A 26,566-nucleotide genomic window follows, 5' to 3' on the forward strand; every position below is an offset into this window, starting at 1 on the left:
TTTCCCCGAGTTTTTTCATGTGGTTGCTAATTTCCAGTGAGAAATAACACTGCCTACTTTTTGGGGCTTGTTTGTTGGTGCAAACTTATAGGAAATATATTTTTGGTGCCTACTTTTTGGTATTATATTTCCTTGGTGCCCACTGTTTGGGGCGTTTTTTGGTCCCAATTTTTTTGCCGTTTTTTTGGTGCCTACTTTTTGGCGATTATTTCCGTTGCCTGGCTAGTACTTGTGCGTACTATAAAGTGCTATCCATTCCGGCGTCGGATTTATTGGTATTGCCTTGTGGTAATTTGTGCCATTGCTGCTGTCCTGGAATCGCTGCGTTTGTGTGGGTGTTAAGCGCTGGGAGTAGTGTGCGTTGTTGCCACGGTTTGTGTGCGGCATTTACCTACACGGTTCGACATTCCTCCGTTGTTTGTAAATTTTGTCTATTTGTATTCTCTGCAAATGTTGTTAATTTATTTAGATATATATTCTTTCTTTCTCTCTTTCATTCTCTCTCGGGTTTCTCTCTCATTCTCTTTCGGGTTTCTCTCTCTCTCATTCTCTCTCGGGTCACTCCCTCTTTCTTTGTCTGCCTTGAAAGTTTGACTTCTGTTCAGTTTTGTTTTTTTTTTTTAATCATTGCGGGTTTTAGCTCATTTTATGCATAAACTAATTTTTTCTAGAGACTCAGATTAAAAAAATTTTAAATTTAGATAAAAATACTATGTTGAATTTTTTTAAATTTTTTAAAAAAGTTAGAAGGCTTGATTTAGTCGATTTTTCCCCCTTGTTGACTCCTCTGAGGTGCATAGAGCGTCAACAAGACTCGTCTTGCGTTGGTTTCGTTAATCTATTTGATTTCTGACAGGGTAGGTGATTAGCCTGCCGCTGTAGTAGATGCTTTCTGTTATTATTCCTTCTTTTAAAAGAAAAACCAGGAAAATATCAACTCGAAAAAACTATAATATAAATAATAAAAGAACGTAACGTTTTTAACTCGAAAAACATTGTAAATATTAACAAAATTTCATCTTGCGCTCAGTTAAGCTTCCCACTATATTTAACACTGTTCCGTTGTGTTTTTGGTAGTCACTGTATTAAATATGTATTATTTCGTAATTTCTTTTTATCTTAAAATGAAAAAATCGTGTGAGAAATCAAAACCACAAATAAATTTTTGGCATGCGTTGAAGTTTTGCTGCCAACGGTTTTCCGGTCAGGCAGCTGGACATAGAAAAACAAATCATTGACCTCAATTTAGATATGAAACATAAATAAACACCTGTTCATTCCAATTTTTCTCATTGCGCAAGAATTAAGCAAAGTGTGAAGACTGCTTGTGTAACTCTATAAAGTGTGTTGCCATTCATGAAAAGGTGTATTCGCATCAAAAACTGAGCAAAATTTCTATTATGCGATTTCTTTGATCCGAGTATAAAAAAAAATTAATAAATAATTTTCGCGTTCATTTCTGTTAGGTGTTTGGCCGAGCTCCTCCTTCTATTTGTGGCACGCGTCTTGATGTTGATCTGAGTATGCCAGACGATTAAATTTTCGCGCAAGATGTCGCACCTTGTCGGCCATCCAAAGCCAGTACTAATCACCTTGAAGAGCTAAATTTGCACACAATAATATTTGCACAAGGCTTTTGATGTACCGGGAATGATTAAAAAAAAAAAAATCAAATACGCTACTAGGACTTTCAAGGTGCTCTTCTGTTCTTCCGAAAGCGATGCTGTCTAATGGTCGTTTCTCTGATGAAACCTTTGTTGTGATTCTACCTCGAATAAAGACAATGTCGAACGGTATCAAATGATGCTTGAAGCAGCGCCGAAGATGAATGATCACCACGTTTCCACGACAGTCGGTTCTACCTTACCGAAACGAACCGGCTTTATATCCGACCCAGGACTGTCATTCCATCTCTCCTGTAAAATAGACACTAAAAAGTTTGGTACTGATGACTAAATAGCATCGCTCCAATGGCAGCTATTTTTTTCTGAGGACACTTGAGCTAAGCTGAATGATACCTGTACAGCTAACCCACGCAGTATTTACGTTCTATTCTACTAATTGATTTTGAATTATAAAAATGTGTAATTTTTGTGAGGCTCCAAAATAATTATGGACTCCATGCAAGTATTAAAAATATGTTTTTTAACTTCCGCAAAAAAAACGAATCACTTCGCTTACCATTTTTTAGTGCCTTCGGTGGCCTCTACTAAAAATATCTTTGAAATTTTGATCGTAAATGGATCAACTTGGTCTTATTTTGCTGGTGCAAATGTACAAAAGGGCTACGAATATGAAAAGAAATTAAAAACAAATCGATTTTTTTTCCTTGTTCACTCCTCTCGGGAGTATAGGGCCTCGACAAGACTCTGCCATCGTAAATAGTTTTGTGCTGTTGTTTTTGCACCGTCCCATGATATGTCGGCATCTGCTAGTTCGCGCAGCATCGACCTTCTTCAAGTGTTTTTTGGTTGATCGCGAGCTCTGCTCCCTTGCGAGTTCCAGTCCAGTGCAATTCTCGTAATGCTATCCGGTGGTTTTCGAACGAATCCAGCAAAAATATTATAATTGGGGTACGCATGCACGTTAGAGGGTTAAATATTTATGAAAAAGTCATTACAGCCCCTAAATGGCGTAAATGATGCTGTCGCTTCAAGGTTAAATTGTGCAACAAAAAATGTGTTGTTTTTATTATATAATTTAAAAAACACTTTTTATTTATTATTTAGAATAAAAACAAATGTAAAAGTCTTCGATTATTTATCACTTGCAAGTACTGCTGCTGTTGGCAATGCCATAAATAAATGAACGCATGCCTTTTATGGATGCATCTAATAAACAATGAGTGCCCTCGCACTCCTTTGTGGGCGGAGGCAAATTGGAAACCCCCTCCAAAAAAAAACTAAAAGAGTTGCGCTTCATAATTATGCAATAAACTCATGGAGAAGCAAAATAGCAAGCCAACCCCGATGCTTTGATTATAAATTACAATTTGTTAAGCAAATCAATACAAATCAGAATTGTTATTGTTATTCCTTGGTTACGAGACACATTTCGCTTCGCCTTAGTTGAGAAAATCTTCACAGTAAAGGTGAGCTCATTATTATTGACTGCTCGGCACCTTTTTGTTCGATCGCCGATTGTTATTTAACGAATGATTGTTATTGTTTTATTAGTGGGCTAGGCCATCCATTCTATTCCCCGTTCGCATTCCCATTCAAGACTCAGCTGCACAAGTGAAGTATGCATTACAAACACGCCTGCAATATTGTTTCATGGTATTTCCATTGTTTTGCCATCACTTTTCGGGCAACAGGTGTTCTCTCGCGCCAATTCGCCGACAATAATATATGACATTCGTAAGATATATACGAGATTCTATTGAGCGCAAATAACTGCATGTAATGAGTGGATGTTTATGTGCGAGCATACAACTACAATTTATTCATTAGAACTGTATTAGAGGTTGGATGTGAATGTGAGACAATAAATGTGAATATATTTTTAAATGCTTATGCATTTATAGGCAATGTTAATTTTTATTGCCTATAAATTAGGTTTGGTGGAGGTGAGTTTTTTTTACTGTGCGATCGATTTGGATGCAAAACAGGAATATGTAGAAGTTAATTATGCGCGTTACTCAGTATGGCGCATAGAATAAACTTAAACAACTTTAGAATTGAGTGGTCAGTCGGCATCGGACATGGAAGATTGGATTACCCTCGATAATTGGCAAGCGCATAAACATAAATTTTTTTACTTGAATTTTGATTAGCATTGCAAAGGAACGGGGGTGGTTGAGCAGAAGTACTTAAATGTGTAACTGATTAGGTCTCTTTAAAAATTGGAAAAAATTGTTTTTGCTTTGCTTAAGGGGTAACACCACTGTAGAAATTTCAAAAAATTGATTTTTTTTTTATAAGCTTAAAAAATTCTTTGAACCTTTTAAAATACAGAACAAAAAGTTGTATACGTTACCGAAGTCTATTTCATAAATATTTTAAGCTTTTAACCAAGCGTTAGTGACTGTTACCTAACGACTTCTCCAAATTTCCAAACTTTAATCGCGTTTTTCTCAAAACACGTTTTCTGAAATTGGCACGCAGCATAACTCAAACAATTTGAAATATTTTTAATCAGGTTTTTCACTACGTCTGTATAATAACCTTTTTAAGAGAAGGGCGTAGGGATTTTCGATAGATTAATTTAACCGATTGTTATAATTATTTAAGTGCCGTTTTTTAGTCCAAAATAGAGTTTTTTCCTTTAAATGCTTGCTAATTCCACAAAAATAAATATTTTTTAAATCCCCTACGTGTTTCTCTAGCTATTCTTATCTAGATTAAGAAAAAAAAATGTTTCTTTGTTCCAGATTAAAATTTGCACCCTCTGTGCTGCGTGCCGCGGAGCTCCTTCAAGAGAAACCACATTACAAAAATGTCTCCAATGCCGCCATTTTGTAAAATTTTTCGATCAAACTTTGTAGTTTTGTATTTTAGTATATAAGTAATAACTTCCCAAATCAGAGTGATTGTTTCCCCTTTCCTTCTATACAAAAGAATTCTTTAAAAATCGTGTTTATTTTACGCGTGTACAGTGGTGTTACTCCTTAAAGAGCAAATAATAAACGCGTGACCGCCACAACTTAGAGCCTATTTGAACAATTCGATACTAACAAACTGCATTGTATGGACTTACAATATTTATTATTCGTAATATATTCTAAAAAATGTGTAGTCACCAACATTAGGTACAGCCGTGGACAGATAAATAGCACAAATGTGAACCTTATATATTAAGTTTCTAGTACAAACTCTGCTTTGATCAAAAAAATTTGTTTGTTTACATTTATTACCGTTATTAAGCTTACATTTGTGCGAGAATGGAGTTTTTGCTTTCTATTTTATTTATGCTTATTGCTGTTTTGAAGTGGACACAAAAATAGCACATTTTAACTTGTGCGGCGGAGAGTAAAACTTTAATATTGTTTCAGCTATTTTTAGTATAATTTTTTGCTTCTTAAATAAAATTTTAGAGTAATTACTAAAAATGGCACGTGGAAAACATTGCACGCCGGAGAAAAGAGCTCTTACTATATATACCGTATGAGCTAAAACGGAAAAAGATATGCAGATATAGCTGAAATGATGATGTGCTCTCGGAAAATGGTTTATAATGCTATTAATTTAGTTAAAAAAGATTCATCCTATCTAAGCAAAAAAACAGAAAAAAACCAAAGCCGCGAAAAACTGATGTTAATGTCGATAGAGCTACAATACGCAAGGGCAAAGCAGATCCTTTTAAGTTGGCACGGAAAATAATGCTTAAAATAAACCAAGAATGTGGTCTACAGGTGTCCAGACAGCTTGCAGGAAGGTGACTTAACGAAGCCCAGCCGTTTGGCTGCATAAGCAGAAAAAAACCACTCCTCTCAAAAAGACATATCAAACACCGACTTGCGTTTGCAAAAGCCCACAAAGACAAAGCTATTCAGTTTTGGAAAAACGTACTTTGGACCGACGAAATCAAAATAAATAGGATGGGATCACATGGGAAAACTATTGTACGTCGTCCAAAAAATCAAGCGCTAAATCCTAGGTTCACAAAAAAGACGATTAAACACGGGGGCGGAAGCATCATGGTTAGGGGAGCTTTTTCCTGGCATGGTGTTGGGCCGATTGTTCACGAGGTTGGTAAAATGGATAGATTTCAATATCCAGATATACTCCAGAATAAAACGGAGCCATTTGTGTTTGAGTTTATGCCATTAAATTGGACTGCAAAGACAGTGAAGCAATGGCTCAGAAGAGGAAAAATTAATGTACTGGATTGGCCGGGGCAGAGGCCTGATCTCAATCCAAGAGAAAATTTGTGGAATGACGTTAAGGTCAAAATCGCTAACGAAAATTTTAAAAATTTTGATGATTTGTGGGTCCCAAAGGAAAGATGCCACAAGCTTGTAGAAAGCATGGAGCGACGACGACTTGAAGAAGTAATCAAAAACGGTGGATATAGTACAAAATATTAATCTGGTAAAACAATATTATTACTTAACTATCTGATTTATTTACTATTTTTGGTTTTCTTGGAACTTTTTAGGATGTGGTATTTATTTGTCCACGAGGTTTCGTGAGTTATCAACGTTATCGTAAATTAAATCAGAACTGAAATTCTTTTTGTCCATTTTTTTTGTTTTAAAGTGAAAGTAAATAAGTTTTTTTATTTTTTATGTTGCTTTTTTCCTAATAAAAATAATTATTTAAAAATATATTCAACTCTTTGCTTTTGTGCTATTTATATGACCACGGCTGTATACTGGCTTCACATCTTAGAGTCAAATCTATGTTACTTTCTGCACAATTTGTGGAGGTAACTGGACCCAAGTCAGCTGAATTTGCTTTGGCAATTCTTGGCCATCCATATTTGTTTTCCTTTGAGTGTTGCTTAATTATCGCCCAATCATTTTCAGTAGGGTTGGCATCAGGCCACTACGAGGCCAATCCAATATTTCAATCCAATTTCTTCTTTCTCAAGGTTCATTAGTTTTTCCAAATTTCTTTACAGCTGACGGTTATAATGATTTTTGGTAAATTTTATCAAATCAAATCATCAAATCAATCCTTTTAAAACATGAAGTTTAACTGGATGCTTTACAGTTCGTTGAAGTTGTCGATTAGAATGAAGGTGATTGAGAATTGTTTTATGATCGCAGCTCATTTTTTCGTTTAAAAGTGATTTGAGACGTTCTTCGGCGAATTCAAAAGGCCATGAGCTGCGGGAGGTGTCATCGACATTAAAGTCGCCATTTTTGAGCTTCACAAACCATTTCTGTGCTGTAGACTCGCCTTTGAATCGAACCAGCTCCTTAGGAGGGAGCAATTGTAGGTTTTCCTCCTCTAGTAGGTACGAGCCCAAGATTCTGTGTCTCCTGTGGCCCTCATGTCCTGGTACCCAAACCAGTAAGACCTGATTATGAGTGACCAGTTTATTGAGTGCATTGTTACACTCTATTAGGACTTTTGACTTGAATGTGAAGCTATTCAAGGCTTTGAGAACCGATTGGCTGTACGAAAATATTTTAATTTTTACTTGCTCGAACCCTCTTTTGGAAATGATTTCCACTGTTTCCATTATGGCGAAGAGCTTCGCATGGAAAATCGTGGTATCTGTACTTAGTGCTAGGGATGTGTGTGGTCTAGGCCCCATTATTCCTGCTCCTACTTCTTGGAGCGTTTTGGAACCATCTGGGTACAATTTTTGTGAGTCATCATTTAGCCATGTTAAGTTAGTGTTCCACTCTTCCCTAGATGGGAAGATAACCTGTATCTCTTTATAAAATTGAGTACGGGTTCCGTGTGGTCATTCACCTGGGTTATGCATACTGCATGTTGAACCCTGTTCAAGATATTGAGGTGTCCAGTAAGATCTCCTGGCTTAAGGTTTTCTTTCATAAGAAAAGAAAGTGCTTGCATAGCAGCTTCTCCGGTAACGGTGGTAAATTTAAAAGCGCTTCCATGCCAGCAGTTGGGGTAGTTCTCATGGCCCCTGTTATGCCTAGGCACGCCAGCTTTGGTAGTTTACACAGTTTCAATACAGCAGTAGTTTGATTTGTTTTAACCAACCATACTAAACTCCCATATGGTACAATAGGTCTTATCATTTGGGTGTAGATCCAGAAGGTCATTTTAGGGTTCAGACCCAAGGATTTACCCAGGAGTTGCCAAAGGTTTTTCGTTGCCATTTTTATTCCTGAGTTTTGGTGGACCTCCCAAATGAGTTTTTTATACAAGGTAATTCCTAGATATTTAACCTCTTCCTTCCTTTAGAGGTACTTCAATTCCATTTATTCCCAGGGTGAGTATATTTAGAACCCTTTTCCTGGTAAATGCGACAATAGTGGTTTTAGAAGGGTTGATTGATAATAAATCTTTTCTATACCACTCCCAGGTTATATTTAAGGCATCCTGAATTTAGTTCTTTATGATTCACTTAACTTACAGGTGGCAACCCTGTTATTTTTATTCTGATGTACATCAAATCTGCCCACTCAGCTAATTTTATAATTATTTGGGAATAAATCACTGGATCAGTGGCAGTTGTCAAATGATACCCACCCTTTGTACGTTGGAATGTTCATCTTGAAATGAAAGTGAGGAGGAGCTAATGAAATTTGTAAAAGAAGTAGTAATTGGCCCAATCAATGAAATTGTCCGAATGCAATTGAAACCTATTGCCGCTTAGAAGCACTGAAACCTAAGTAATTCTTAATGAAAATCGCCGCACAGCCAAAATAGACGCACAAATCGAAAATGAATGCACGCGCGCCAGCTTAATACCATTCGCCTAATTGCATTTCGTCTGCCATGGCTGACGAAACAGCCGCTGCTCATACAATATTTTCGTCATTTGTGGATACGTATGACTTGTTTTTTTTTTATTGGTGCCGTGCAGACTGGCATAGGTCGTTCCACTACACCAAAGAAAAGTCAGCGCTTTGCCCGTCTGTCTAACTGCCTGCCGTTACTTATTCGTCAGTATAGGAGTATGCATACTTAAGTACTTAAGTACTTATCATTCAACATGGTTTTATTTCCTTTTTGTTTATTCACAATTGCACTGCATGCAACCTACTTACCTAGTGGCGAGTGTAGGCTGCTAAATGTTGCATGTTGATTACTTGCTGCAGCAACTTGCCACTCAAAGCTTAAGAAATATTTTATATGTAGAATAGTGTATGCGCGCATGTGCAGTGGATTGCATATGCATGCACATAAACAAACACACATACATGCATAAAAAGGCTACATATACCTTACGCTGTTGTAAGCCTCTTATGCAGCCACTTGGAGTTGCTGTGCGTGCGCTTGGCTGCAAATGCAAGAAACGCAGAATGACAATTCGAGTGCGATTGCAACGCGAAAAATAGACAAACTCAGATGGCGCTGCGGAACTGGAATTGGAATTGGAATTGGGATTGTGTGGGTGGCTGCAGAAGGTCGTGCTGGAGCTTTTTTTTATATATATATTTTTTTGATGTGGCAAAGCGCTTGCATTCGCCTAGAACGTGCAAGCAAATCGGAAATGTCTGTGTGTGGCGCATGAATGAATGCATGAATGAATGAATTTCAGTTTTGGCTGTAGCCACACCAGAAAAATCAACTTCAAGATAAAATAAAATACGCCATCTAAGTACTTTAGGAAGTATGAATGAGCGTAGCGAAATTTCATAAATGAATTCTACGCAGTGACGGTGGTAATTTTTCTTGACTTTAGGTGATTTTTTTTTTTGTATGTTTTGCTTTCTGTTATGCTTATACTTTTGCTCTTAACCCCCACACATATGTATACATGTTGAGCTTGCTTGCTGAGGAGCGTTTTTCTTTGAAAAGACTTTCGACGTTTTTTTTTGCACCATTTTATTTGACGCGATTTATGCCTTCCGCTGGCAGTTGTGGCACTTCGAGGAGCAAATATAGAAGTAGAACCCAGCACTCGAAAGAATCGAGTAGAAATACTGCTAGAATAACACTTTTCATATGCAGGCATAACAACACACACATACACACACTTACAAACACATGCATTAATTTGCACTTTGAAGTGCTCGTCAAAGCGTCTTGCATGGGCGTTTCTGCTGCGTTGCCCTTCTGCTACACCCCTCTTGTTGTTACTCAAATGCATTCGCAGACGTCATTATTTCCGCTTTAATAGCATCTTAAGTTGCATGGCCAAAGCGTACTTAAAATAGGCACAAATTGTTTAGTGTATGGTAAATTTTGACATTTGAATGGCACAAAGGCAAACAGAATAAGCAGAGCTATGAGCTGACAGAGCAACGTGGCCATAAAAAATATGATACGAGTATAAGCGTGAGGTCGTAGAATATTTAACATCGAGCAGTGGAAATGAAAAAAAAAAAAAAAAATTGAAAAGAGATGCTCTTAGATGTTCGCAATTTATAGCCATGCGTCTGCGTTCGCTAATTAAGGCAAGAGTGGGGTGTGCGCGCGATAGTGCAAAATGGCATTCAATCAAAGAATTAATTTCTATCTTGCAAAGTCAGTTACGGTAGAAAGTAATTTCATTGCACAGTCGTTTTAAATAGTCATTTTTTGAAATGAAAACTTCTTTAGAATCGTTGGGAGTGATTTGAGAAAAAGTGAAACGAAAAAAGTGACACTCTTGGCTACGAAGCGTTATATTATATGTTGATATAAACGTAGCGACGAACTAAATAACTTTTAGGCCAGCGCCGACAGCATTGCGCGATAGCCGAGCGGCTAGCAATGTGAGCTTCCGATCCAAAATCCTTGGTTCGAATCACAAGAAAAAAATTTTGTTTATGCAGTTATTTTATTTTATTTTATGATATGTTTATGAGGAGCTTTTTTTCATGGCAGAAATACACTCGGTGTTTTGCCATTGCCTGCTGAGGGGTGGGCGCTATTAGAAAAATAGTTTTCCTTAATTTTGGTGTTTTCACCGAGATTCGAACTGACGTTCTCTCTGTGAATTCTGAATAGTAGTCACGAACCAACCCATTCGGCTACGGCGTTTGTTTAATTTTACTGATGCAAAAATGAGGAAAAATATATGAATAAAGTTTGCTTACTGTTTACACATTTTCCAAAGGTGACGGAGAACCAAAAAAAAAAGTCGATTTTCAAACAAATACGAGTGCATATGTGTAATTGTGTTAGAGTTTCGGTCACGCCCCAGCAAAACCTGCGTGCATATGTATTTGTAACATTCAAAAAAATGTAATTGTGTTAGAGTTTCGGTCACGCAGGTTTTGCTGGGGACGCTCATAATAGCAACCGCGTGTGTATTTTTATATTCGTAAATATTTTCATTTTTAAATATTTACCCCAATTATGCCGAAAAATAATGCAGAAAAGTGTCGTGAATATCGACAGAAAAAAAAATCAATAAATAGCATCACGGAATTCATTCACGAAAATTTAATAAAGTATACACCAGAAGTATCGCGGATACTTAGAAAAGATTACAATAAAGTTCCAATGATTTTAAGTGGCGATTTTAACGTAAATTTTGCATTGGACACAGCGGTTCCTTTAATTGACGTTCTCAATACAACATTCAATTTAAAAATGTGTAACAATCGCACTGAATCGACAACACGATCAAAAACAACCATTGACGCGGTATTTCAAAGACATGTTGACAACATCGAAACCAAAGCATTTGTATCATATTTTAGCTATCATAAGCCACTCGTATCATTTGTTGAAATTGAAAACATTGAGGATGAATAATAATAAAATGAAGAAAATAAAATATGAACTTTATAGCAATATTATAATGAACCTATAATTATCTTGCTCCTAATGCTGCTTTCGTCTTATTCTCTCTCAGTTTGTTTTACGGAGGGTTTCACTTCTATCGCGTCTAACCGTTAGACTGGTGTTTTTTTTTATACGAGGTGTAAAAGCAATCGAAAGCCTTAGTCAGTGTGGGACTTTAACGCCACTAAAAGCACCTCAAGTCCGACGGCTCATCCTACAGGGATACCGTTTTGGTAATTACGTCTGGAGGCCGCCGTAAGCAATAAGCTCAATCGATGCGACAGTTGTAGTTGCTGCCGCGTTCGCCTCGCGTTGTTCCCTCGCCTCCAATCAATGTTGCGAAGTTCCCCAATAATTCGAGTTGCAAAAACTTGCACTACCCTCCATTTTTCATTCGACTCAAGCATTTGTGGAATTAGGTGAATGGGCGTCAGAAACACACCAGTTGTTCTTGCTCTAGGTCCTCGCGTTCCTTAACGAATCTGCTACAATAGAAGGCCACATGTTCGACCGTCTCCTCTTCGTCCAAGCATTCTGGACAATAAGGGCTACCAGCTAAGTCTAGGCAATCCACTTAATAGCTGCGTTAGGAAGAAATAAACGTCTCCGTGTTTCCGACAGATCCACTCGTTAATTCGTGGGATCAACCTATGCGCCCACCGGCCTTTTGTTGACTGGTCCCACTTTGATTGCCAGTCAGCTATCGAGGTAGAACGTTCTGCTTGTTTGAATTCGTCTGTCGGCTTCATACCTTGCGAGCAGTACAACTTCTTCTGTAAGTTTACCCGGATGTTTATAGGCATTTGCTAGCTATGACGCATGCTATATGCTATAGGCACATGCGGTCCTCAAGGCCCTTGTTCTACTGACCTGCAGTAGTTCTTTAAACAGTCATAGAAGCATACATTTCACGCTAGACAGCTCTCTAGGCTTTGAGAGCATGTGTAAATATACTTTCTTTAGCTTTCCAGGTACATTTATCAAGCAGTCATAAGTGGGCAGTGTTTGCAGTTCAAGAAGCCTAAATAAGAGTACAGCGAAAAACGCCATTTTCCAATCACTTCTCTGAGGACTTACTCGCCCTCACTTCATGATCACCATCAATAATTTTATCGCATAAAACCAGACTTGATGGTGGACCTATGTGGTAGTTGCCGCGCGAAATGAGAGCATTGGTATCCGGTTGACTAGCCGCGGTCTGCTTCTGGACGGAGGTGGTTTCGAGTCAACTCAGCGACCGCTGGCCAAGTATGCAAACTCGTAAGGTCGCGAAGTATTTCTGGCCACACGTTGATTGGAAGCTCGAGGAATCTTCTGGGCTAAACAAAATCTCAGCTCTCGAATATCGTGGATTCCCTTACAGGACAATGACCACGAGGTATGCACGCTGTGACACTCAGCATTACTTCGAGTCCTTTTTGCGTTCATTTGGATAATGAAGTGAAATTATCTCCTTGTCTGCCCTGTTTCGCCGGGCCCAGATTAAAGCATTTTGGCTCTCATTTCTTTGTTACGCGTGCTGATAGAGCAGATCTTGATACTAAAAACCTGATCTGATGAACTTCATCAGCAGCAGAGAACGGTTACGCAGTCATCGTTCGGTCGTCATCCACAAAAAACCTCCTCGATCTCCAAACTAGATTGCACCAAATTTTGTTTTTGTTAAACCATATCACCCGATGCATACCTGAGTTCTTTATTGAGCCATTGCACAAGATTTCACAAGGTTAATGAAAAGAACATTAGACAAAGAAAAATCCAGCTCGATAAGGGATGAGATCCGGCTGAGCCCATTAAGAGCGCGAACAATTGGCGCTTTTCGGGCCGTTGGTTATTACTTCCATAAAAGGGGTGGGAATTTCGAAGTTCTCTTCTTGGAACATAAAAGCTTATTTTTTCCGGAAATCCCCCTTTATAATGCCAAATACAAAAGTTAAGGAGGGAACAGATCTTTTACTCTGTAGAGGTTTAATTATACTTTAACGGGCGTGCTGAACTAACAAGGAAGTGTATAAGGTGAAGTCCAAAATAAGCAAGACTGAGTTAAAATGGAAATGCCAGGAACTTTGTCCTGATAACTTCGAGTTTATTTATTCAAAATAGTCCCATCTGGCCTCGATACACGGTTTTGCGCGATCTAAAAGCTTTTCAAAAGAGTATTTCAGGTCATTGACTGGAATGTCCGTCAGGATTTCGGTACAACCCTTTTGGACGGACGCAAAATGTGTTCCTTTCATGACCCAATGCAATTTTCCGAATAGGTAGAAGTCACAGGGCGAAGTATCAGGCGAATACGGTGAGTGATTGATGGTTAAAATGCAATTTCTATTCAAAAAATCAGTCACAAGAATGGATCGATGAGATGGTGGATTATCATGCAATAAGCGCCAGATTCAAAACGACAAGATAGAAAATTGCATTGACGGTTTTGCTCGAACGCTTGTGGACAATTCCCTTGGAATCGTAAAAACAAATGAGCATCGTCTTGATTTTCGACTTCTCCAAACGCGACTTTTTGGGTGGTGGCTCGTCTGGGGCCCTCCATTCGTCACTTTGTTGCCTGGGTTCAGGTTCATGTTGGAAACACCACGTTTCATCACCAGTTGCAATGTCGTAAAGGAAGTTTTCGTCTTTTCTCGCCTCTTTAATGATGTCTTTCGGATGTTGAATTCTGAGCATATTTTGGTCCTCAGTTAGCTTGTGCGGAATGAAATGTTCACAAACCTTTCGTAAGCCCAAATGGTTAGTTAAAATGCGATAAATCGATGTTTTGGAGATATTCAACTCTGATTCCATGAATTTCAACGATGATAAATTTTGATAATTTTACGAAGAATTTCGATGAATCTTTCGGGGATTACTGATTTTGGACAGCCCGTTTGTTTATTGTCATTTATGTCCTCACAACCATCTCTAAAACGTGTAAACCACTCATGACGACTGGAACGAGACAATCATCGACATAAACTTTTTTCATCAATTTAAATGTTTCGGTAAACATTTTATCGATTTTAAAACAAAATTTGATATTCGCTTTTTGTTCGAAACTCATTATTGTGCCGATGACACAAACATACTGACACTTTAGACGCAATAACTTCACCTCCACTGAACCGAATGGCACCAAGCTTTCATTAGAAGTCAGCTAGGGATGCAACTTCCGGCGCACTAACTCATTCAAAACATTTTTATGACGCCAGTCTTGTTTAGTTTGGACTTCACTTTATATAACCCGCGGACTATGAACTTCATTTAGATGTGAGATTTTCTGCTAAAATGTATGCGGCTGAAGATGTATTTAAGAATGTAGTCGAATGGCTTTGTTTTGAACACTTACAAATACCATAAGAAGACAGAGGTATTTGATAAGAATAATTTAAAAAAAGTTTGAAATGCGAGGAAAAAATATGTTACTGTTTGAGTAGTATTTTCTTGTATTGTATTGTAGTAGTTTAAATGTGTAGTATTTTGTGTTACATGAAAACAAAGACAAAAAAAAAAACGAGAAGCATACACTTGCGTCAACAAATTGCTGTACTCTCACGATTTTCACAGGAAACGCAAAAATGCGACATCTGAGTGAAAGCTACTTACTGCACCAAGCCTAGAAGCCTCTACAAGTATTTCAAATACTTCAGATCAATAAAATAGCTATTGAATATGAAATGAAAAATCTTAAAGTTGGAGTTTTTCTCAAAAAAAATCTAATTTTCCTCATAGCGCACACGACTTTGCATCCGGCTTGTGATGACGTTACGCTTGCGCGCATACCAACGCATACATACATACATACATGCATACACACTTCCATACACACATACATGCATGCCTGCCATAAAATAATATTACATGTAACTTTTAGTTTCATTCGCGGTAATTCCGTTTTCATTTTCATTATTATTATTATTATTAATTTTCAGAAAGCAAACACCGCGACGATATCTGCACAGAAACAAAAACAAAAACAAAGCAACAAAAACACGCCATCACATGTAAAATTTTTGTAATCGGCGTGCATATCGGCATGACTCACGGTAGCTAAGCTAACGGTGTCAGGCGGCCCCCTCCTCAATTGACGCGGGTCTTGCCGCCAATGCTTCTTCACAGCGCAACTCATCCGTGCATACGTCACACCGTTCATGGCCGCTGTCATCCAGCGTCGCTGCGTGTTGCGTGTATCCGCCTTGTAAACATTGCGGCCGCATTCCGTTGCAGCTTGTTGCCTTTCTTGCTTGCACTCTACACTCACGATTTTCTTATTGTTGCTTGGCATTTTGTGTTGTTGTTGTGCTTTTATCAGCGCAATTGCGTGCTGTTGTCTTGCCATTCGTATGTATGTGTGTACGTGGAGATATGTCTGTCCATGCGCGCAGCTTAAGTTTCAATTTCTAGTGAAAGTTTTTTATGCGGGAAACTTTTGACGCAATGGTGCAGCAATGAGAGGGGCCAGCTGTAAAGTTGGTGGCTGTCGTCGATTGGCGCATGTTGCAGCAGCATGTTGCAGTGCGTACAGATGTGTGTTGTTTTACTTACTAAATTCAGGGTGCTGCCTCTTTTTATGTTTTTCGCTTTGGTTTTCCTACGTTTTTTTGCGTTTTTGGAATTCCTACTTGTTTTTTTTTTTGTCTCTATAGAGGCTTATAAGAACTTTCATTTGATTTCCGATTTCTCATGCCGCTGCGTAGAGAGCCGCAAATAAGAGTGGTTAATAAAATTTATTGTTTATGATTTTTTTATTCGTTGTTTTATCTCGCACTTCTTTTGTTCGCTTTTGATTTACGATGAGTTGACATGTTTTTTTTCTCTCTTCATTAAATTTCTTCTTTCACTATTATGTCGGGTTTGAGTAATTGTTGTGTTGTCGAAAGGTGTCGGAGAAGGTGCATTCATTTCAATGCTGATTTTCTTCTATTGTTAATTTTATGATAATCTTATTAACAGCAAATCGGTTGTCTAAAATTTTTTGTTTATTGGTTGTTAGTTGTTTAAGTCATATTTATATTGATTTGGCTGAATATATAAGCACACTTATGCTCACATAATTAAGGCGTTTCATATTTTTCAAATATTCACAATATTTTTCTCGGCAAATTTATTTCGTAAATTTTTTATAAGAATCTAATTTATTGCGCATCGAAAACTTCATAAATCAAAGTTTCAGAGTTTGCATAAAATTCACACAAATTTAACAAATTTTCACAAAAATATTCAACTTTTTATTCTGAATCGTTAAAAAACTTCTGATTAAGGAGTTTTCACTTTCAGTTTAATAAAATACTAGTTTGAATTCGCTAGAAAATTGAGTGGATTTTTGACAACTTTTTTTTTATAATGTTGAGAATTTGCAGTCCTTGAGGCCATACGAGTATAAATAAGTAAGTTTTTTTTTCCTTGTTCCCTCCTCTCGGGAGCTTAGGCCGTCGACAAGACTGTCTTGCGTTGGTTTCGTTAATCTATTTGATTTTATTTCTAAGTAGTGGGAAGGCCCACCTGTCGTTGCTTAGGAACAACGCCTTCTTACTGCTTGAAGCGGCATCTGTGTGTCCAATTTTTCTGGCAGAAGGATCGCACAGATGGTTGAGGACTTCGCTAAATGTCGTGAGCGCCTGTGTGTTTTTCTAAGTTTTTTGCTTGTTTTAGCAGCCGCAATGCAAATAATGCGCAGACTATTGTGCGGGAGTAAGGATGGAAAGGCTAAGGCGGGTTGAGGAATTTAAAAAATTTTTTTTTCGTTTATTAACAGGGAAAGTAGGTAAATTTTGAAAAGTGTGAGGACCGTGCTTTACATGGAATTCGAGTTCACAACCTCTGAGATGGCAGGCGATTTTTGGTCGATATTTTATTCTATGCATAATTGAGTCATATCAATATTATCATAATAAAGAGAAATGACAATAATTTCCTAAAAAAATTGTATTTTATTCAAAATCAATACCGACCTTTGAAACTTAACCAACCTTTATTATATACAAATTATTCCTAGCACTCAATCAGTCTTAACGAAATCATATCGTCGATTCCGCTCAGGTATTTTTGCTGTTAAAGAAAACGTCGATATTGTCGATAAACGTTAGTAGTCGTAGCATCGCCCATGACCAGAAAACAGTTTTAAGCCATTTGCGCAAAAATAGATTTCTAGACAATGCATTTCTTTTTCCCCAAACTAATATAATGAAAATAAAACGTTTTGATTGTTCCACGCCATTTTTACGTGATATGATCGGAAAAATATGACTCGGCTTCTAGGGTTAAGCAGCCAATATTCGTGGCATTACCCAACACTATCCCCATGACACCCGAAGGGAGGGCCTCAAAAGTTATGTAAGTCACAGAGATCGCCACCAAGAACACTTTAATATAAAACTACTCATAAAATTTAATTCAATTAAAAGTGCAGCGTCGAGTGCAATACATGAGTATAACAACAACAGCAAAAGAAACAAAAATAAAAGCAACACAAAAACAACATTCTTACTGCTTTTCTGTAGTGCCGCATTAGTCATCCACAAGCTTCGAATTCATAACAAAGCAAACACACAGAAGTGCTTACTACACACTTAGATACACACACACACACACATACACAACCATAAATTTATACCCCTACAGCCAATTTGTATCTTTTAGATAAAGAAAAATAAATGAATAAAAAATAAGTGTCGCCAAACTTATCAGCGCTTCGGTTATTCAGTGCATTTAAAGTCCACATAAGTTGAATTTACTATTTAACAACTACAACTAAATTTCCATTCGTTGCGCCACTTACACACACACCTACATACTGGCATACTGATTTAAGTGTGATATTTATGTGCATATTTAAATTTGAATAAAAAGGTATGGTAAAGGAAAATCTTCTTTGAATTAGAAGAATCGAGGAAAAGGTATCAAATAAAGTGAAGTGGCTGCTGCTGGGCTCAATAGAATTCCACAGATGTATGTAAGAACGATAAAAGATTATATTCAAGTGGCGATAGAGAAAATATGCAGTTGGCACTAGAATAGTGGAATAGTGGCAGTAGCATACTCGTGTTGAGAATGTGCCACACGCCGCCTGCTACAAGCTACAAGTTGCTGTGCCCTTAGTAGCAATTGAAGAAATTGTAAGCGCAGCAACATTGTGATATCAGAGAGGTCATTGGCGGGGGCAAGATAGAGCAAAATATGTAAACAACTACAAATATCGTAAATTGGTATAGCAATTGCAGCGTACGAGAATTTTCTTGTTTTAGTTTTTTTATTTTTTTGTTTTTTGTTACTCACTTTTTTGAGAGATCGTTGAAAATGTGTGTGACGTTGACCCTTGAACCGATAGGCAAACAAGCAGACACGCGTGAACACTTGCGGCGACTTATTGACAGAGAAAATATTATAATGTCAAATAGAACGGGCATTAGCTACATGCGAATGTTCTCGTATTTAATTAGTTTTGTGTAGGCAAAACCTAGGCCAATTTAGTTGTTGCTGAGTTTTGTGAAGTTCTAAGCCACAGCAGGGAGTTGGCAATATTTTGTCAGATTGAATTTTGAGTTTTCTTAAAACTTAAGCTGCCTCAAAAAAGAAGGTGCAGTTATCATGAAATTTTTACAGCTTTCTTCTTAAGGTTAGTATTAACTGAAAAATAGGTGAATGCAATAAAACTAGTGCCCTCTATGAGTTAGGCCCGGGATTTTTCCGTCCCTGTGTTACGTGTATGGGGACGCTATTTAAAAATTAGTGTCGCATTTGTAAAAAATTCATCAAAAAGCGTTATGAGAGCTTATTACAGAGTCTTCCTAAATCATTACAAAGAAGACATAAAATTATTGAAGGCTAATTGGAATAAATATATTGAAATTTCGAGAGATTATATGGAATACTAATTTCAAATTAGACTTTCATTTAAAAGCTCAAATTTTTTTACTTTTGCTTACAATCAACCTGTTTGTTCTTTTCGTTAAGAATCATGCACAGTAGGATGGGCAAAAAAAGTGCTTTTTTGTACCCTCTGCCGAAAATGACAGTAAGAAAATGAATACTTTTAGTTTTTATTTAATAAAATTTTTTTTAATAAAATTATTTATATTAATATAAAAATTTTTTTAATATAAGCTTTTTTTTAATTTTAGAAGCTTTCCACAGTCACTATAGAGAATGGCTAACATTTTATTTTTAAATAAATTTTAAATTTATTATAATTTTTTTTAATAAAATATTTTTTAACAAATTTTTTTTATTTAATTTTTTTTTATATGGATTTTTTTTAATAATTTTTTTAAATTAAATTATTATTTTTTAAATAAAATTTTTTTTTAATTTTAGGAGCTTTATTAAATTTATAAAATAAAAATAGAAAAAAATAATTAGATTGCAAAAGCGTTAAATAAAGGGGAAAGTGCTTTTGGAAATTAAAAAAAAATTATTGTAATTCATTTGAAAACAATTACTTATCAAGCTATCGGCCAAGACCGATACTCATTCGTTCTTACGACAGTCGGTTCTACGAAACCGGAACGACCCGGATTTATATCCAACCAAGGACTGCACGTCACTTCAGCAGCATTCCCCGAACATGATGCTACAACAACAACAACAACAACACTTGATACCCCCTCCTATTTATTTTTTAAGGGGGGGTAGGGTCACAAAATCGAAATTTTTTTTCTTCACTCATCTTATAGTAAATCATTTCAAGAATGTTGTGTCAAAATTTTAAGTGGATCGGAGCAGAACTCTCAAAGTTATAGCCTTTCTAGGCACTCTACCTCGAATGCGGGGCATCGATAATTTTTCAGAGTCATTTTTTCAAACGCGTTTTTCCCGAAACGACTTCTTAAAAGTCGGTGCCAATCACAACTCCGAAACTATTCAACCGATTCTTTTCAAATTTGGCACACGTTTTCTAAATCAAAAATACCTCCCCCCCCACTGTTTTTTTATTTTTTTTTTTAAGGTTGTTTTTCACTTACAAATATGGCGAAATTTTTCGCCAAAAATGATCGTTTTACGGTTTTTTGCCACCAAAACTACAAAAATGAAAAAAAAAATTTTATTAATGGGGGGGAGCATTACGTCATACTTTAACTGAAAAATTCGACTTTTTTAGTTTCAGATGATTCTACGACGAATGCCGATTGGCACCGCAGAGCACCTCTCGAAAAACATATCTCCAAAAAAACTCTGTCATGGGCTTATTTGTCAATATTTTATTATTAATATTTTTTAAAAATTTATTGAAAAGATGTACAATAACATGCAACTGATTTTATTAAAGTATGTTAAGCCATATTTCTGTAAAAAATTAAAAAAAAAAGTTTTTTTTTTAGCGCTAAACCCTACCACCCCCTTAAACGAACCCGCATCTTGCAGAAATTTGACCTCGTTACAGGGTTAGGTTATTTTAATTTCAAAACTAGTATCAAATGCTCTAAACAGACAATTTTGAAAATTTTCAAAACATGACAGAATAGTTTTTATTAAGAAGAATTGTTAAAAAAACTGTTTATAAATAAGTATATATGTACAATGGCGGGCAAAATAATAGCAACGCGACGTATTGTCAAGTAAAATAAAAATATAATTCATCCTACAACAAAAAACACATAACTCATGCATTTAAACTTTGTGCAAAACTAAAAAAAATGCATTCATTTTGTGTACATATTTTTACAACAAAACTTTTATAATTCAAAGATTCAAACTTTTTAAAAAACACATAAAAAATTAAAATTCTAAAAAAAAATGCATCAAGATTTCCAACTTTTTATTTAGAATTAAAAAAAAACTCTGGGTATACAATTTTTCCCGAATTTTTTCATTGTGGTTTTGAGCATTTTCTTCCATATAAAATACTTCCGAAAATGCGCCTTATATGGAAGAAAATTCTTAACTTACTTATTTACTTACTATGGCCTCGGCGGCACACCTCCATCCGATGGTCCAAATTTTCGATGACGCTGAGGCATAATTGAGGTTCTATGCCGTTAATGTACCGAATTATCTCATCCTTTAGCTCTTCAATTGTTGCTGGCTTATCGGCGTACACCTTTTCTTTCAAACAACCCCAAAGGAAGAAGACCATCGGTGTCGTTGACGTTTAGGTGTGGTTCACATTCAACATCGGCCCTTAAAAATGAGCCACCCTTTATAAAAAGATATAAAACCTACTCGACTCTGTGGCGCTGATAAGAAAACGTCTAAGAAAGTCTACAAGAATGGTCAAGTGAACATTGGAAAAGACAAATATATTTTCGAAATTAAATTAGACCTCCACTACATCAGAGCCTTGACCTACGCTATGTGGTATCTTATCTCACACAAAATCCTCACCTACCGCACCTGCTCCACCGATCAAATGTTGCAAAGCTCAAACACACCATCAATGTGCTACAGACAATTGGAAACTGCTTTCTTCTATACATCGCATTTTCATGCGTTCTTTATCTGTTGCATTGGAGTGCCTCTTTGGCTACTGCTTTCCTCGGCCAGAGGGTGAAAAGCCGTATTCATTAGACGCATTGACATTCGTTGTTTAACTTACTTAATTGATTTTTGACTGCAACACACAACAACACAAAGGCATAAACTATACTCGTATGCATAAGCATCGAATTTTCACACAAACAAATGCCACAAACACGTCTAAGCGCATAGAAAATCATTTGTAATCGCTGCTGACAGCTGCTGTGACATTGTCAATGGGTCGCTGTCGATTTATGCTATATATATTGAGAAGCTACAAGTGTACGAGTATGTTGTTCCCAGAAAGTGTGTAGCACACACACACATACACTGGTGCCTGCATTTAAAATTGTACTTTGTGTTGCAACTACTTCACTGAGGTCTGTCCGAGGAGCGCTTGATTTTCTGTTTCTTTCTCTTCGGCTATCAATTGTTCGTTTTTTTTCTTCTATTTGTTCTTCACACCACCTACCTACGTACATGGAGTGCTTACGAATATATTCTACTTTCGTTTCCACACTCTTGTCTTCTTCGCCTTTCCCATTTTTTATCTTCTGCTTGTATGTATGTGTGTATGTTTGCCTGCATATGCTGCGATTTTGCTTTTCATTTTCTGTAGCTCGAGTCACTTCGTGGTCTTTTAACGGTCATTGATAATGAGCCAACACAAGCATAGTTCGCTGCACAAACACATACACAAGTGAGCACAATACGCATGTGGATGTATAGCAATTGGCCTTGTTGATATCAATTTCATGCTCCATTTGTATTGTGTGGAGTGAGTGAAGTGCAGCGCACTTCTTTGAGTATTCAAAAAGCCATGATTTTTTGTATAGTAAATATGACGGCCTATAGTCCACAAAGTGAAATTGTAGAGTGGAAGAAATTTAAAAAAAAAAGTAAAGTCTGTATATATACATTCTTTTTAACCATCCTCATAAAATCAAAATAATGTGTACGCCTGGTCATTCAAAAGTGCAGGTATAACCGCAAAAGATATGGCTGCCACACCTACTATGAGTTCAAGTATCTTATTTAAAAACGACATTTATTGGCTAATAATATATGAAAGAGAGAGCAAATTATTAGCAGATTGAAAATGGAAAAAATTATATCCATCATTACTCCCTTGGGGGAACCTGTTATCCCTATAGGGCGCGTCCCCAGGTGGTGGATAGGGGAACGCCTCCCAGATATGGAAGGTAGGAGAGTAGGTCTCCCGCGAACCACACAGGTCGAAGACGTAAACTTCGTTAAAAAAACTCCCTCAACCCAAGGTGTGATGCGACCCGTGCCTATTGGGTGGGTTTGGCAGCCGGGGGACTAAATAAGGCTGTCTTCGTACGGAGCCCTCCTGATATCAGGCCGCCTCAGGTTGTAACGGTGGCCTTGCCATGGTATGGGGCGCTGCCATGGTCGACCGGATATTTCCCCTTTATCCTCTTTGGTCACCGCGCATGGCGACATGCGCAGCTCCCTTGGCGGGGCAGGTGACCGTACGAACCAGATGTAATGAAACCACAAAAACCTAAAAATTCGGATGACGGGAAAACAAACACGGAACAAACGGACAAAATGACGGTAAAACATACCAACGCATCGACAGTACGGACTGATAAAAAACCAAACACGCGGACAGAACTACAGGACAAACAAACAGACAGACAGGAGGAAGCGACGGACGCACTTAAAAAACAGTCAGACAATTGGACAAGACGTACAAGCAAAGACGAACTGAGGATGACGGGGTCACCCTCAGAGGATGAGCTCTTGGCCTCCACCCAAGAAACAGTTGAGGGCAAAGCTGTGGGCCACAGTACGCCAACAACTATACATCAACCAACAACATCCGCTCAAGCCATGGGGCAAAAGCGTGGTAATAAAGGTCCCTCGAGGTATAAACTTTACCAGAGGTCTCTCGCTATCCTTGGCAGGATTCGGAAAAACGAGACCGAAGGTAAAGTGCATCCCAAAGATGAGACCGACAAGGCAAGATGTCAAAAGGTGGTTGATGAAAACCACAACAGGACAAATGCCAAAAAACGAAACCGCTCGCATGACGAAACTGGGAAGGTAACAAAAAAGCACAAGATATCGGATCAGGGTGCAGTTGCCTCCAAACCTATCAAGCGATTTAGTGAGGTGGCACGGGACCATCTCCAAATGGCATTGGTAGACGAAACCTCTAACCGCGGGAAACCAGTGCTTGACAAATGGTCAGAGATTGAGGCACGGTTGTCTCGCATAGTCGTTGACCATGTCATGGCGAACCCGGAGGGCCAAACACCAGGTTTCGACTCGGTGGAGGTAGTCCGCGGTTACCGAGTCATTAAATGCGATGACCAATTCTCATTGCATTTCTTGACTAACGTGATTGGTAAAATCCAGAACAGCTGGGAAGGCTTGAAACTCAAGCTAATTCCGGCTAGCGAGATTCCACGAAGGCCGAGGGCTCGCATCTGGGTACCAAACATGGAGTTTGATGCCAATCAACTAATCCCCTACCTTCAGGCGCATAATCGCTCGGTGCCGATGACCGATTGGTCGATCATCAAAGCGGAGGCTCCGCAAAGGCACAGCAGGTCATTCCTCCTTCTAATTACAGAAGAGAGTCTGGAACCACTGGAGAAAGTGGGAAACAAACTTCAGTTTGGGATCAGGAAGACCCAGCTGAAGATATTCCGTTCTGCAAACCCGGAAGAGGAGCAGGATGAGGTCGATGGTGCCAACGAACTGCTGACTGGCATGCAGCTAGATGACACCGAGTCCGAAAAAGGAAACCAATAAACATGGGTTTAAAGGTTGTCCAAATTAATCTGCAGCACTCACGGTGTGCAACGGACAACCTAACCGTTCTCCTGGCGGAGGAGGACGTGGACATCGCACTAATTCAGGAACCCTGGGTGCGGAGCACCGAGGTGAAAGGGTTCACTGGGAAAACCTACAATATCTACTATAAACGGATAGAAGGTAATCCCAGAACATGTATTGTAGCTAAAAAACATTTAAACACATTTTTAATTCCATTATATAGTTCACAGGATGTGACGGCTGTTGAGGTGGAAGCCACTGACGGAGTCAGAATAACGCTTGCCTCTATATACATGGCACACGAAAGACCAGCACCGCCTGAGGAGGCTCGTAAACTTGTGCAGGAAAACCCGAACAAAACCCTGCTTCTCGGATGCGATGCCAATGCAAGGCATGCCCTATGGGGAAGCTCCGAAACAAACGACCGAGGTGAGTCTCTTTATGATTTCATAATTAACACTAACTTGTCGGTATGTAACAGGGGTAACACTCCCACTTTCACCTTTCCGAGTACGGAGTACTTCAGGGGATGGGAGGAAGTGATCGATGTTACCCTTATGTCTGAAAGCAGCTCAGTAAGGTTAGACAATTGGAGGGTCTCTGATAAAAGGTCTTTTTCGGATCACAGCTGGATCCTGTACGATCTGGATCTTAATGTTGATCCGCCCTTACCGTATAGAAATCCATTAAGAACCAACTGGAAAAGGTTCAGAAATATAGTCAATAAAAGGATAGGAGAGATTCCCATCCACAAAATCACTCTCACCGAAAGCCTTGAGAGTAGGGTCACAACACTGGAGAAGGCATTTAGTAGGGCCTACAAAACGTCCTGCCCCATAAAATTTAGTAAAAAATCCCATCCCCCTTGGTGGAGCAGTGAGCTCTCAAAACTAAGGGAAAAATCCAGATCAACGTTTAACCTCAGCTACTCGACAGGAAATTGGCAATTGTACAAAGAGAGTCGGAGACAGTACAAGAAGGCAATTAGGGCCGCCAAGAAAGAGAGCTGGAGCGAATTCTGTTCGTCAATCGAATCCACCAGGGATTCTGCCAGGCTTAGCCGTGTTCTGTCCAAAGATCATTCAATGGCTTCTTGGGTCAAGAAACCTGATGGTACTTGGACAGCTACGACAGAGGAATCGCTAGAACTTCTGCTAAACACGCATTTCCCGGGGTGCAGCGTCCACGAAAGTGGGAGGGGAAGTATTAGGCGGAGCCAATATAATCCACAGCACCTCGCAAAAGAAATAATTACAAAGGAGAAAGTTGCATGGGCAATTAAATCTTTTTCACCTTTTAAATCTCCGGGGCCAGATGGGATCATCCCAAAGATGTTACAGGAAACCTTGGACTGTATCCTACCATGGCTAGAGGAAATTTTTAAAGCGTGTTTAAACCTAGGTCATATTCCAGATAGTTGGAAACTAGTCAAGGTCGTCTTCATTCCAAAAATAGGCAGGAGGGGACATGAATCAGCGAAGGACTATAGGCCAATCAGTCTTTCGTCTTTCCTGTTAAAAACCTTTGAAAGACTTTTGGATATATATCTTAGAAGCTCTTTGGAGAGCTCTGGTATATCTACTGCACAACACGCATACCTTAAAGGCAAATCTACGGAGACAGCGCTTCACGAGGTAATCGGAACAATAGAGGGCTCTCTAGAGAACAAACATTATACCATGGCGGCATTCTTGGACATAGAAGGCGCCTTTAACAATGTTAGTACAGATGCGATCCAACGGGCGTTGATAGACTTAGAGGTGGACAATTGCATCAGTAATTGGGTCATCTCTATGCTAAAAACCAGGATCATCAAAGCTAATATGGGCAATATCAGTATAACCAAGAAGGTCCACAGAGGCACTCCACAGGGGGGAGTACTGTCTCCACTTCTCTGGTTATGCGTTATTAGCAAAATCTTAATAAAACTTAATAGAGGTGGGGTAAAAGCGGTGGCGTACGCTGATGATGTGGTGTTAATGGCGTCAGGACTGTGTCCTAATACGATC

General features: G+C 38.2%; 1 protein-coding gene across 1 annotated transcript; it reads left to right on the top strand.

Annotated features, from left to right (window-relative positions):
- Positions 1–23,321: 23,321 nt before the first annotated feature.
- LOC129246477 (uncharacterized) lies at positions 23,322–24,533 on the top strand. Its single transcript, XM_054885332.1, has one exon. The coding sequence runs from the start codon at positions 23,322–23,324 to the stop codon at positions 24,531–24,533; it is 1,212 nt and encodes a 403-aa protein (XP_054741307.1).
- Positions 24,534–26,566: the final 2,033 nt, after the last annotated feature.

Source organism: Anastrepha obliqua, chromosome 4, assembly GCF_027943255.1.
Source record: "Anastrepha obliqua isolate idAnaObli1 chromosome 4, idAnaObli1_1.0, whole genome shotgun sequence".
NCBI classification, from domain to species: domain Eukaryota; kingdom Metazoa; phylum Arthropoda; class Insecta; order Diptera; family Tephritidae; genus Anastrepha; species Anastrepha obliqua.